The sequence below is a fragment of the Hypanus sabinus genome, chromosome 17 (assembly GCF_030144855.1).
Source record: "Hypanus sabinus isolate sHypSab1 chromosome 17, sHypSab1.hap1, whole genome shotgun sequence".
In the NCBI taxonomy this organism is placed as follows: Eukaryota; Metazoa; Chordata; class Chondrichthyes; order Myliobatiformes; family Dasyatidae; genus Hypanus; species Hypanus sabinus.
The window spans coordinates 50,643,259-50,657,574 of record NC_082722.1 but is presented as its reverse complement, the minus strand read 5'-3'; the positions used below and the strand labels follow the sequence as shown (position 1 = coordinate 50,657,574).

The 14,316-nt window shown below is 40.4% G+C and overlaps 1 protein-coding gene across 1 annotated transcript in view; it reads right to left on the bottom strand.

Moving 5' to 3' along the window:
- LOC132406908 (Fanconi anemia group A protein-like) overlaps positions 1–14,316 on the bottom strand; it is a 115,002-nt gene that overhangs the window by 43,949 nt on the left and 56,737 nt on the right. The window contains exons 22-25 of the mRNA XM_059993035.1: positions 7,848–7,924; positions 6,283–6,390; positions 2,690–2,823; positions 483–553 (exon numbers count right to left, since the gene is read on the bottom strand). Coding sequence (XP_059849018.1) covers positions 483–553; positions 2,690–2,823; positions 6,283–6,390; positions 7,848–7,924 — 390 coding nt within the window. The remainder of the gene's footprint in view (positions 1–482; positions 554–2,689; positions 2,824–6,282; positions 6,391–7,847; positions 7,925–14,316) is intronic.

The following is a 14,316-nucleotide window of genomic DNA, read 5'->3' as shown; positions in this document are numbered from 1 at the left end:
TCAGCTTCTCCCTCTCAAATTGCAGGGTGAAGTCTACCATATTATGATCACTGCCTCCTAAGTGGTCCTTTACATTAAGCTCCCTAATCAAATCCAGTTCATTACACAACAACCAATCCAGAATAGCTTTTCCCCTTGTGGACTCAACCACAAGCTGCTCTAAAAAGCCATCTTCTAGGTATCCTACAAATTCTCTCTCTTGGGATCCAGCACCAATTAGAATTTTGCCAGTCTACCTGCATATGGAATTACCCTATGACTATCATAACATTGCCCTTTTGACATGCATTTTCTTCACCTGTTGTAATTTGTAGTCCAAACAGCATTACACATAAACAGAATTTTCTTTCTGCTCCAGCTAAACCTGTTATTCTACATTAGAAGATGGGCATTGGTCTGATCATGACTAACAGATAAGGCATTTGTAGACATTTAAGTTCCTTATACAAGTTCCTTTCATGAAAACCACAGTAGTTGCTTACCTCTGCGATGGATTGAAACATGAAGTTGTAAGAAAGATCTGACAAAAACTCTTCAATAGGAGGTCTCTGACCTACAAAATGAGCATTACACATTGCCTGAATGAGATTCTATTTTAAAGTACTCTACATAGCAGTTATAATTTGTGTTCCTACATAGAGCTAATCTACTTGTTTATCCAATCATACAGTGAATTGATTTCTATTAAAGTACAGGTTTTTCAATACATCTGGATATTTTTCAAAATATTCACACCAATGCAATAACAATCTGCGGGGGGGGGGGGGGGGTGTTTGAATTCAAACATAATAAAGTCAGACCCTGTGTTCAGACTAGTCAATCCATTGTCTTTCCCCATTCTCCAAAAGCAGCTTTTTCTGTCCCCGTTGATATGAGAAACATCCATGTCACTACACTGCTCATTCTACTTTCTAAATAGATACGGACCCAGCTTCCATTTAAGTATTTGGAACAACCAATTAATAAACCATTTCATTCTGGCAATGTGTTCCATATGGATGGTGGGAAAATATCTACTACTGGTTTGTGGTTACATACATTCCTCTAAGGCCTCTAAAAAATCCCTTCAATTTTCTTTGTTTCCAAATCATCCCAATCTTTCTACATGATTGAAGCTACTGTAAGGATTGTTGATCGTCGGTGAATTCTTTCTAATGTATTCTTTGAGACGGAATAAGATTGTCATCCTGTGTAGCTGGTTTTCTAATCACAGTGAACCGCCTAGTAGCTACCACACCAAGAATGCATGAACTAATATGTGATGATGTCAGCTACTCAGGAATCAGTTCTACATTACAAACATTTCTGTGCTTGGGCTGCACTGCTCAATTAACCTGGATGAAATCAAACCACTGGATCAATTTATAGTATATTATTATAGGATATTATTTAATAATATCCTATACAGTATCATTATTGTTTATATCATTATTGTTTATAATAATGATATAATTATTATAAACATCTTATATTCAGATACAAGATGATTTTATTCATTGATAAACACTATTCAATATATGACTAAGGTTAATGCCCAGTTCTCTTCCCTTACTAATCATGCTAATAGCCAAATTTTGTGATGCACTCTTCAAGCTTATTCTCACAATAAACACACCTTCAGTACCCGTTCAATCGGTCCAGTGAACATCACTGTCTACTGCATCTGGATCAAATTATTTATGAAACTGTGCAGTGACCACCAGGAAAAAACAATTTAATTTGTTCAGCCTATCAATAAAAACTAGGGATGGCCATTGATGATGCCTGACAATTACATCCACTGCCTGGCAAGTGCAGGAAGAAATAAAAGCCGATAAACGTGGAAACCAAGTAAGGTATCGGTTGGAGTGAATGAGGAAGAAGGGAAACGGGAAAAATGTACCTTTTGCTCACTTAACATTCACAAATTAATCCAAGAGACCAGTAATTAGTGCTATTATCTATCTACCTTCTGTACAGGGAGATATACATCCTGCCACAAACCCAACCCACTTCCACTTCAGATGGCTCAAATATGTTAAAAGGGGAATGAGGGGTAAAACCTGAGTCCAGAACAAGGGAGATAGCTTGCATTTGGTCACAAAGATTAGATGATCAACAAGATGAGGCGGGTTCTTTTAATGCTAGTTAGATAATATGGGTGGTGTGTTCCTGCCCTCATTCCACCACAACATCTTTGCTCTCAAACTAAATTTGTTCACAGCGAGAGTGACAAAATGAAAATCAAAGTAGCACAGAAAGTGATGAAATAACACAAAGTATGGACAGAGTCCAAGTTCAGGTACTTGGCCCTGATTCAACAAATACAATTACTGAATAGATTACCCTTATCAGATCATTTGTAACACTACAAGAATCAAACACTGAACAATTTCTCTCACGCTCATACACACGCCTTCTCTGCACACAGACACACCTAAAAAGGTGTACACACACCCAGCTAGAATTGCTCACAAAATCTGATTAACGCATAGAATACCTCTTGAGCCATTAAGAACATAAGACATTGGAGCAGAATTTAGGCCATTCAGCCCAGCGAGTCTGCCCCACCATTCAATCATGGCTGATTTATTTTCCCTCTCAACCCCATTCTCCTTCCTTCCCCCAGTAACCTCTGACACCGTTCCTCATCAAGAGCCAATCAACCACACTTTAATTAATTCAAAATCAGATCCAAAAGAATACTTACCTCTAATTCTAGAGGCTCCAATTGATCCCTAATAGTATTTAGTTGGATTGCTTTATCTACTGCAGTGTAATCATCACCATCATCTATAATAGTTTTCAACTGACCAGAGACTACAGCGATCTGAGCAGAAACATCTGGAAAAGATTACATATCATTACCATAAGCAGATATGCAGAACACCATCTGCATCTTAAATGAAAAATATTGGCAAAAATGGGAATTATTCCTCCCTGCCCCTGGAATCAGTAAGCAATCCAACATACCTGCCCTTGCATCGAACTACGTTAAAACCGGCCGCAGTATCTACCAGTCCATTCAATTAATTGGTGTTTTACACAGCAGGGGGGACAGTAAAGAATAAAGACAAGTATTTTTAATTTCTTATGTTTGCTTTAAATTTTCCAATTATTTAAAATAAGTATTTTCCCCAATTGTCCATTTCTCATTGAATAAATGTGAACGTCCCGGACATCTAGAAGCATGGACAAATTGACAACCCGCAGAAGTTTGACTGGAGACCTTGTTGTCAGTCAAAAGTTTACAAAGGGCAGAGGGACTTCAATCTTGACAGCGACATGTTCAAATGTGGACAGGATTTTCTTTTACTTTGGCTATGTTATACCATAATCTTGGGAAACAATTACTTTTCTTTTAAATCCTTGTGTTCTTTGTTCAAAACAAGGTATCAGATTCCAAAAGAACTTTGCTAGGTGCAAAGAACCTTGCAAAGATCAGAGGTTTATGAAATACCTTATCATTTCTTTTCATTAAGAACATTTCTGCAACATCCTTCTTTTGTTTTGGGAATTAAAAAAAAATTAGAAGTTTTACGCAGGCAACCCTTAAATCAATAACCTAACGGGAGAACCAGCTGACTGCTCGTTTATTAGGGAGTCCTCTCTGAAAGTACATTCCTGCACCAGAGCCTTGAATATGGATACATGAACATCAGACCACCGCTTAAAAGCAAAGTTGTTCATGGTATCCTGAAGAAACGACAAAATCTCATTGGTGACCTCAATTAAATGCGCTTCTAGTTTTAATGAAGGTCAAAGCTGCAACTAAAGGTTCCCAAGTTATGGCAGAAGGATAGGAAACAAGAGATGAAGACTGAGTTCAAGAAGTTCATAAAATGATTTGACATGAAACATATGGAATACCCAAGCCAAATTTCACAATGGCTCACAGGAAATGATTGCTACTTTGAACTTGGGTTAACTTGCTTTAACGTGGAATTCTCAGAGCTACAGAGCAAAGGGTTCTGCAACATCCTAGTGCATGATTGGCAAAAGGGTACAGTACCATGATATTGGAAAAGCTAATTGATTGTTATCATCTGTTGCTAAAGTAACTGAATACAGAAGTATGAAGAGAATGTACCATTCCATTATGCAAAGCATTAGTAAGATCACATCTAGAATACTGTGTACAGTGTTATTCTCCTTATTCAAGGAAGGATGTTAATGCTTTGGAATTTTTAACAAATTATTACTTGAATTGATCAGGTTGCCTTTTGAAGTAGGACCTAAGCTGAGTAGACTGAGCTTGTTTCCACTGGAGTTTGAAAGACAGAGGGGACTTGACTGAAATATATAAGATTCCAGCATTATAGAGTGACAGGGTGACAAAAACATTGGCCTTCGTCAGTCAGGCATTTAGTATAGGATTTGGGACATTATATTGCAGTTGTTTAAGTCATACAGGTAGTCCCCGAGTTACGAACGTCTAACTTACGGACAACTCGTACTTATGAACCGTGGAAGAAGAATGCCGTCCGCCATTTTAAGTCATTGCCGTTGACACTGTGTTGAGTGTTTAACCTTGTATTTGCCTTAAATTTTTCTTAGTAAGATTCACCCTGACCCTGCCCACCCCACCCATTCCGGTCGGCTGGTGGCGCAGTGAGTTCAGCGCCGGGCTGGACAACGAAGTTTCCCGAGTTCGATCCAGTGATAGACCGCTCCTGTGCCAGGTTGATGTTGATCCAGTGACTCCGTACCATCCGTGTTGGATTGATGTCAAGCTTGCAACTCTACCTCGTAAAAAAAAACACTGCCACCTCCAGTTTAAATTCCCACGCGGAATATTGTGGATGATCAAATACCCAAACCCAGCACAGCCCCCACTTGTCCCATTTTGCCTGTCGCAATGCGGTGGTCCTTAGGACCCAGCGGACCTCCGGAGCTGGCAAAGCTTGGGAACCGCCGCACGCAGTGTTTCTGTTCCATTGATGGGAAGCGATCGCGATTGAAAATAAAGTGGAAATAATAAAGCGTTTGGAAAGAGGTGAAACGCCATTGGTCACTGGAAAAGCATTAGGCTACAGTCGGTCAATGATCTGAACAACTTTAAAGGATAACAGATAAAGTAAGAATAATGGAACATTTGAAAGGCCCTGCCCCGATGAAAGCTACAATTATTACTAAGCAACGCAGTGGTTTAATTATTGGAATACATATGTTTCTTAAGTGTTTTATATGCATAGAAAGGTAAAATATATACTATATACTAAGACAAACGTTTGATTAACTGATGCTAAATAATACTGGATGTACTTGTTCCAACTTCTGTACAAATCCGACTTAAAGACGGACTCAGGAACGAAACTCGTACGTAACCTGGGGACTGCCTGTACTTGGAGCAGTCAGCATAGTTTTGGTCACCTGTTACAGGAAGGAAATGGTTAAATTAGAAAAAATTTATTACAAAGAAGACATTAAGACCAGAGTTATAGGAGAAATTGGCCAGGCTTGGTCTGTATTCCTTAGATCCTAGGACAATGAGAGGAGACCTCATGAAAGTGTACAAAGTTATGAGTGCTGTACACAAGGTCTTTTCTCCAGGGTAGGAGAGTTCAAAAGTAGGGGTTTAGGTTTAGGATGAGAAGGGAAAAATACAACAAGGGAGTGAGGGCCAATTTTTTTTTCCCCAGTCAAAGGGTAGCGAGTACTATATATGGTATGAGCTGTCTGAGGAACTGGTTGAGGCAAGTACAATGTTAACATTTAAGAAGCTCCAAGTTTTGTACGTAGGTGGGTGGGGTGGAGCCGCCTGGAGGGATTCAGGCCAAATGCAGGAAATATGGACTAGTTGGGTAGGCACCATGGTTGTGCTGTATTGTTCAATGACTCAATTTGAGTGGTAATGACAAGGTAAATATGTAGTGCAAGCATTGTGGAAAAATCTGGAAACAAATGTCAATGTTTAAAAATGGGGGGGTCAGAGGGAGTTCAACAGATGAGATGGCTCATAAGTCTTTGTAGTATTCTTCCTGAGGACGATTGAAATATCTTTAAGCCACATAGAGAGGAGGGATAAGCAAGGATGGGAAAGGTTACTGAGAATAGAGAGGCATGCAAATTTGAGGTCACCAGCAGGTCAGCCACAATGAATGAAACGGCAGAGTTGCCTAAAGTAGCCAAATGGCCTGTCCTGCTTCTAAACACACATTCATGGAAAAGACATGCGAAAATTCCTCTTAAAATTACAGACATTATTGGTCATGAATTTTGATAAAGGTTAGAACAAGAAAGATCTGCCCCTACTTTCTCAAAAAGGTGGGCAGCGTGATTCCATCAACACGCCTCTCCTACCTTCACTTCGGTTTGGACTGGTGGCCACTCTTCTGAGCTCTTCCAGAGCAGCAGACAGGACACCAACTGGTTCCCTTGGATGCTCCGTTTCCTCAGACGCCGAAACACCTCAATTCAAAATGATAAATAATTTTATGTAAAGTTATTTCATTTTAGGTCCAGGTTATTGAAGTACAAGAGTGTTATTTTATTGCTTAAGCAAGTAATATTACTCCTGTATATGACCTCTAAAGTATATATAAATAAATGTTCTTCAGCATGTCTACACGTAACATTTAATATCTTTAACTAGAGAATTTTCATTTATAAAATGCACACACTAAAACCACTATCACCCACTATATAGATGGTGCGTGTTAAACTTCTACTCATAATTTTTTTATTAGAACATCATAACCCTGACCAAGCACACAAAACCGACAGGTTAAAGGCCAGACTAAGAGGATGAAGTACAAAAAAAAAGATGGAGAAAAATAGGATGGGAAAAGAGGGCCAGGATTAAGGGCAAGGGTAAAACCAAGGAGGAGGGAGTGTATATGTGAAGCAGAAAGTTGAGACATGAAAAAAGAATGCAAGGAGCAGTTAGGCTTTGTTGAAAGCGAAAGAGAATGCAAAAGAGAGCAAGGAATTGACTCTATGAGGGGTATGCATATGGTAAATGCAAGCAGGCTTTTTCCACTGAAGTTGGGTGGGACCACAACTAGAGCTCATGGGTTAAGGGTGAAAGGTGAAAAGTTTAAGGGGAACACGAGAGGGAACGTCTTCACCTAGAGGGTTGCGAGAGTGCTGAAGGAGCTGCCAGCGTAAGTGGTGCATGCGAGCTCAATTTCAACATTTAAAAGAAGTTTGGATAGGTACATGGATGGTAAGGGTATGGAGGCCTATGGTCCCAGTACAAGTTTATGGGGCAGTTTAAATGGTTTGACTTGGACTAGATGGGCCAAAGGGCTTGTTGTGCTGTATTTTTCAATGATTCTATGATATTGAACCAGCAATTGAAAATGGTGAAAAAGTTGGGATTAGTAATGATTGGCCTTTTTTCTCTCTAATCCCAGTCACTATTACAATGCATTCCCCCACCATATAGAAATTTTGATCAGTGACAAAAGAACAAATGTGTAGAGCATGTTGTAACTGGCACAACTCTATATTACAGCAAAATGCAGTTGATGTGGGGGATGAATATACATGGGTGTTATAAACAGAAAATAAGTAATTGTATCCAAATGAGAAACAGACCATATGCATCACACGTACACACTCTTCCTCTACACTTCTATTCAACTCGCTCCTTTTCATCTGTTACAGACTGGCCTCTCCCCATTCTCCAGCTGCAGATCATGTCTTTCCCAAAGCAAGGCCACCACCCAATTGCTGCTACCTCCCCCTCTTCTGGACTGCTCTCTGCCAATCACCCTGCAACCCCCATCACCAAACAGATGTGACCAGCATCCATCCCATTCCCTCAAACCTGTCCCAGAAAAGCTCAAGAAAATTGTCATCTGTCTTGCGCTGTCTGGTGTCAGAACATAACAACGTCACAGAGCTCTGCAGGTGGGCCTAACCTTCGAGCAGACGCTGTTTCTCTCTGTTGCATGCATGAACGTAGTTTGTATGCACGCTATCTGGTATTTTATCTGCTCTGATGGAGAAAAACAAAGGGGTTTATTGACCATCAATTGTTGCAAACAAAAAAAACATGCAAATGACAATTATAACCTACTGTTACTAACTGAATGTTGTAATGAAAAGTTATTTACCATAAACTATACATAAATAATACTTGGTGAAAATTGATAACAACAGTTGAGATAATACCTGTTACTAAGATAGTGTAATAGATGTCTCAATAAATCAAACTTGGGATAATTTTATGGACTTCAAGAAAGGTTGAAACTACGTAAACAAATTAAATAGAAAGCTACAGAAAGACAGCACTGGCCAGTTGGGCTAAAGCAAATATCTGTTTCCAATATCCTCATTAAAAGGAAGAACTACTAACAAAAGCAAATTACTGTTAACACTGGAAATATTTATTAAACTACTGAAGAACATCAATAATCGAGCTGCTTTAAAATACGAGGAATAGTAACATCCACGCTATCAGATAAAGGCATCCAGCGATGAACAACAGTTCTAGGTATACAATGAAATCAACTGAATGGATGCTAACTCAGAAGTGATGCATGTTATGAGGCAACCTCACTGAACTTTGGACCAATCACAAATCAGCCGTAGAAGCATCGCTGAAGACCAAATGATTGAAACGTGCATGTGATAACTCTGAGGAAACTGCCCCCAGCTAATTCCAGTAAGTAATATCTTACTCCTTTACCGTCATCAGCACGTGTAGGAACAATGTAAGACAGGATCTAGAGATTCAGCAAGTTTCACTGATCATTGCGTTGGCCAATCAGATACTTGAATACAAGAGCAATCTAGTGTTGCCCGGGTGCTTCACCAGTTGCAGCTTTATGGGAAATGGCAAAGAGAAAGCCACTGTTGGGGGAAAAAAACTCACATGAAATCTCAGGTAGAGTTTGCCAGAAGGCATGTTGGAGACTCTGAAGTCAGCTAGAAGAAGGTTCTATGGTCTGACAAAACCAAAATTGAGTTTTTTGGCCATCAGACTACATGCTATGTTTGGTGTAAGATAAACACCGCACATCACTAAAATCACACCATGTCTGCCGCTAGGTGGCTACATCATGCTGTGGGGATGGTTCACTGCAGTAGACCCCGGAAGGCTTGTGAAGGTGGAGGGTAAAATGAATGCAGCAAAATATAGAGAAATTCTGGAGGAAAACCTGATGTATTCTGCAAGAGAACTGTGACTTGAGAGACAATGACCCTGAGCACAAGGCCAAAGCTAAAAAGGAATGGCTTAAAAACAACAAAGTTAATGTCAGAGTCTAGACCTCAATCCCATTGAGAATTTGTGGCTGGACTTGAAAAGGGCTGTTCACTCACGATCCCCATGCAATCTGACAGAGCATGCGCAGTTTTATAAAGAAGAATGGGGAAAAATTGCACAGACCAGATGTGTAAAGCTGATAGAGACCTATCCACTCAGACTCAAGGCTATAATTGCTCCCAAAAGTGCACCTACTAAATAGTGACTTGAAGGGGGTGAATACTTATGTGATCAATTACTTTGTTTTATATTTTTTATTTTTAATTAAGTTAGATCACTTTGTAGAAATCTGTTTACACTTTGACATGCCTATAAAAAGAATTCATCCCCCCCCCCAGGAGGTTTTCATGTTTTATTGTTTTACAACATTGAATCACAGTGGCTTTAATTTGACTTTTTTTGACACTGATCAACAGAAAGACTCTTTCGTGTCAAAGTGAAAATGGATCTCTACAAAGTGATCTAAATTAATTATATGAAACACAAAATAATTAACACACACACGCACCCACCCCTGTAGATAGGGTGCTTAAAACTTTTCCACAGTAATGTATTTGTCAATGTGGAGTGAAGAGTGAGTTTGTAAATCTAGAGGGAGCAAAATTCATTGGGAATGGCGAGGTTGGAGTGCTGTGGGAAGGGTGTGGAACAGGTGGCACAGGAGGAGTGCCGGGGCGTGGGTGTGGCAGTTGCAGACACACCCAGCCCTGAGACACCAGGCAACATCATTTGATTCCAAACAACTGGTTTATTGATCATTACAGAATGTCTCTTCAGTGCTTCCCGCTCCCTCCCCTCTTCCTTCCTCTTTTCCCAACCATGATTCCCCTCTCCATGCCCCCTTCCCACTCTCATCCACAATAGAGACCCAGATCAGAATCAGGTTTATCATCATTCACATATGTCATGAAATTGGTTTGTTTTTTTTGTGTGGCAGCAGTACAGAGCAATACATAAAATTACTACATTAAAGTCTTAGATACCCTTGCTATTTTTATGTGCCAGAGACTTTTGCACAGTCCTCTATGTGTTTCTATCAAGGTGAATTCAGCTCTGCAAATTCTATTTTAAACACATAATATAGCAGTTATGAAAGTAAAATAACTCACACAGTCAAAGAGCTTCCTTCCTCATTGTACACTTCATGTAATTCAATGCAAGCAGCTGACTCTCACTAACTCAGGTGTTCTATTTATGTAGTATATACAATGCTTCCATCACCTTATACTTGCTATAATTTCCCTTACAAACTCTGCTGAAAAACCCCAAAGTGCATGAGGCATACATACCATGAATGGAGTACTAAAACTGGAAGGGTTAGATAAGTATGAAACTTACTTTACATTTGTATGTTTTCTTCTCAGACAATCACTTGGAGTCAAGAATAAATTGTTTCCATTTTAGCTCCCAGAAGCAGAATGAGAAATTACTCCCAGACCCCAGCTACCTACCCTCCTCAGTGCTGCTCCCTGATTGCCAATCACCCGCTTCAGCCAACCTTCCCTCCAGTCCCAGAGCCAGAAGGCACATCACTTGAAGCCTGCAGCCAAGCCTACACACTCTTCACTGAACCTTTTCTAAAATAACAGAGAAACCAACAACCTGCACCTGATGGTGACCTCCGATGCAATTTCCCAGTCAATGGCAATTTCAGTTTGCAGAAGTAACAACTCACTTATGCGTCACCACCGCATACAAACTCCACAACTGTCGATGAAACTGTGCCAGAGAGATTCCATTTGGAAGCAATCCCTTCAACCACCGAATCTATGCCGAGCATCAAATTTAAACTAATCTTATACATATTTTATTCTCCCCACATTCTACCTGGTCATTTGAATTTGTGGGGAACAAGTAACAGTAAATAAGGTCTAGCCTAGCTAATGACACCCTCTTACTTAAAGCTGTCTTGGTTGGATTTGCACTCATATTTTCAGATCATTTATCCTGACCGATGGATTCTGGTCCACTAATTAACCATTCTCCCATTAACTACTGAAAACAAAGACACTCAGCCATCTTTCCTGGAGACTCCTTTATTATTTATTCATTCCTTAGATGAGATCATTTACCAAACGTGAAATTTCCCCACACTTCTATTAACGACAAAAGTAAACCTGCCATCTCATACTGACTTACATGGACAGATTTGTACTTTGTAGTCAAAACACAATTTAAAAAAAAATAAGGAAGGAAGACAAAAGACAGTAAACTATAGATCAGTTAGCCTGAGTTAGCCTGTGGTTAGGAAGATTATTAAAGATGAGAGTTCAGGATACTTGGAGGCATGCAATAAAAATAAGCTAAAGTCAGCATGGTTTCCTTAAGGGGAAATCTTAAATCCTGACAAATCTTGTAATTCTCTGGAGCTCTCTGAGGAAATAACAGGTAGGATAGACAAAGGAAAGTTGGTTGTTTACTTCGGATTTCAAAAGGCCTTTGACCATATGCCACACATGAGGCTGGTAAACAAGGTAAGAGCCTGCTGTATAACAGGTAAGATCCTACGATGGATAGAGGTTTGATGACTGGCAGGAGGCATGGAGTGGGAACAAAGGGGGCCTTTTTTGATTAACTGCCAGTGACTAGTGGTATTCCGCAGTAGTCAGTGTAGGAACGCTTCTTTTTAGGTTGTACGTGGATGATTTGGATGACAGAATTGATGGTTTCGTGGCTATGTTTGCAGACAGACAATACAAACATAGGTGGAGGGGCAGGTAGTGCTGAGGAAATAGGGAGTCTACAGAAGGACTTAGACAATTAGGAGAATGGGCAAATAAGTGGCAGATAGAATGTAGTATAGAAAAGTGCACTGTCATGCACTTTGGTGGAAGGAATAAAGGCCTAAATTATTTTCTAAATAGGGAACAAAATCAGAAATCAAAGGTGCAAAGAGACTTGGGAGTCTTCGTGCAGGATTTCCTAAAGATTAATTTGCAGGTTGGGTCAGTAGTAAGGAAGGCTAATGCAATATTAGCATTTATTTCAATAGAATATTAAAGCAAGAATGCTATACTGAGGACTTGTAAGGGATTGGTCAGATCACACTTGGAGTATTGGAGTAACTTTTTCAATTCCTTCATCTCCACTGCATCTATTTCCAGAATGAGTCCTTTTTTTCCTGTCCTTTTTTCTCCACCATTGATGCAGCCCTCACTGTTCTCTATCATCTTCTCTATTTCCTGGACATCCCTCCTTGCCCAACTTCCCGTTGCCTTAACAGGGATAGAGTTCCTATTATCCTCACTTACCATCCCATGAGCCTGCATCTAAAAACAACACTCTCCGCAACTTCCTCCATCTTCATCAAACACATCCTTACCTTCCCTCCCCACTCTTCCTTGAGGATCACTGACTTGACCATTCATCCCCCTTCTCCCCCTAATCCCACTAATCCCCCTTCTGACAGAAATGCCAATTCACCTCCTCCCTCACCTTCTTCCAGGATGCCCACCAATCCTTCCAGGTAAACAACACATCGCCTGCAGTTCTGTTGGGGACGTCTATTGAATCCCATGCTCCCATTGTGACTCCTCTACATTGATGAGACCCGGCATCAATTGCAGAACCACTTTGTGAAACACCTCTGCTCCATCTGCAAAAAGCAGTATTTCCTGGTGGCCAACCATTTTCACTCTTATCCACAATCCCAATCCGACATGTCAGTCCACAGCCTCTTCTTCTGCCACTATCAGGCACTCCCAGGGTGGAGGAGTGACTTGTGAAATATTCCCAGAAGTTTCTGGGAATAGTTCACAAGGCGCAGGATTGTTAAGTCCTACAGAGGAAGAAGTTCTCAAATGGCAGAGGTAGGCAACCACGGCTGACAAAGGAAGTTAGGAACTGCATAAAAGCGAAGGAAAGGGCATGTAAGGTAGCAAAAGTGAGTGGGAAGTTGGATGATTGGGAAACTTTTGAAATCCAACAAAAGGCAACTAAAAAAGCTATAAGAAGGGAAAAGATTAAATATGAAGGCAATAATAGCCGATAATATAAAGCAGGATACCAAAAGTTTTTTCAGTTATATAAAGAGTAGAAGGGAGGTGAGAGTTGATATTGGACCACTGGAAAATGATGCTGGTGAGGTAGTAGTGGGGGACAAAGAAATGACAGATGAACTTAATGGGTACTTTGCATCTGTCTTCACTGTGGAAGACACTAACAGTGTGCCAGGGGTCCGTGAGTCAGAGAGCAAGAGTGAGTGCCATTGCTATTACAAAGGAAAAGGTACGAGGCAAACTCAAAGGTCTTAAGTCACCTGGACCAGATGGACTACATCCCAGAGTTCTGCAAGACATTGCTGAACAGATAATGAATGCATTGGTCACGATCTTTGAAGAATCACTTGATTCTGGCATGGTTCTGGAGGGCTGATAGATTGCAGATGGCACTCCACTCTTTCAGAAGGGAAGAAGGAAATTAAGAGTCCAGTTAGCCTAACCTCAGTGGTTGGAAAAGTGTTGGAGTCTATCATTAAAGATGAGGTCTCAGGGTAATTACAAACTAATGATATGATAAATCAAAGTCAGCGTGGTTTATGTAATGATAAATCTTGCCTGACAAACCTGTTAGAGCTCTTCGAGGCAGTAACAAGTAGGGTGGACAGAGGAGAGGCAGTGGATGTCATTTACTTGCATTATCAGAAGTCATCTGATAAGGTGCCGCACACGAGGCTGCTGAGTAAGATAAAATCCTATAGTGTTACAGAAAAGATAGTGGAACGTATAGAGGAATGGCTAACAAGCAGGAGGCAGCGAGTGGGAATAAAAAGGTTGGCTGCCAGTAACTAGCAGTGTTCTTCAGTGGTCAGTATTGAGACCACTACTTTTCACATTGTTAGTCAATGATTTGGATAATCGATGGCGTTGTGGCAAAGTTTGCAGATGTTACGAAGATGGGTAGAGGGATAGGTCGTGCTGAGGAAGCAATGCAATTGCAGCAGGACTTCGACAAATTGGAAGAATGGATAGAGAAGTGGCAGATGGAATATAGTGTTGGGAAAAGTAGATAATGCACTTTGGCAAAAGGAACAATAATGCAGACTATTATCTAAATGGGGAGAGGGTTCAAACATCCGAGGTGCATCTGAGACTTGGGAGTCCTCATGCACGGCTCCCAGA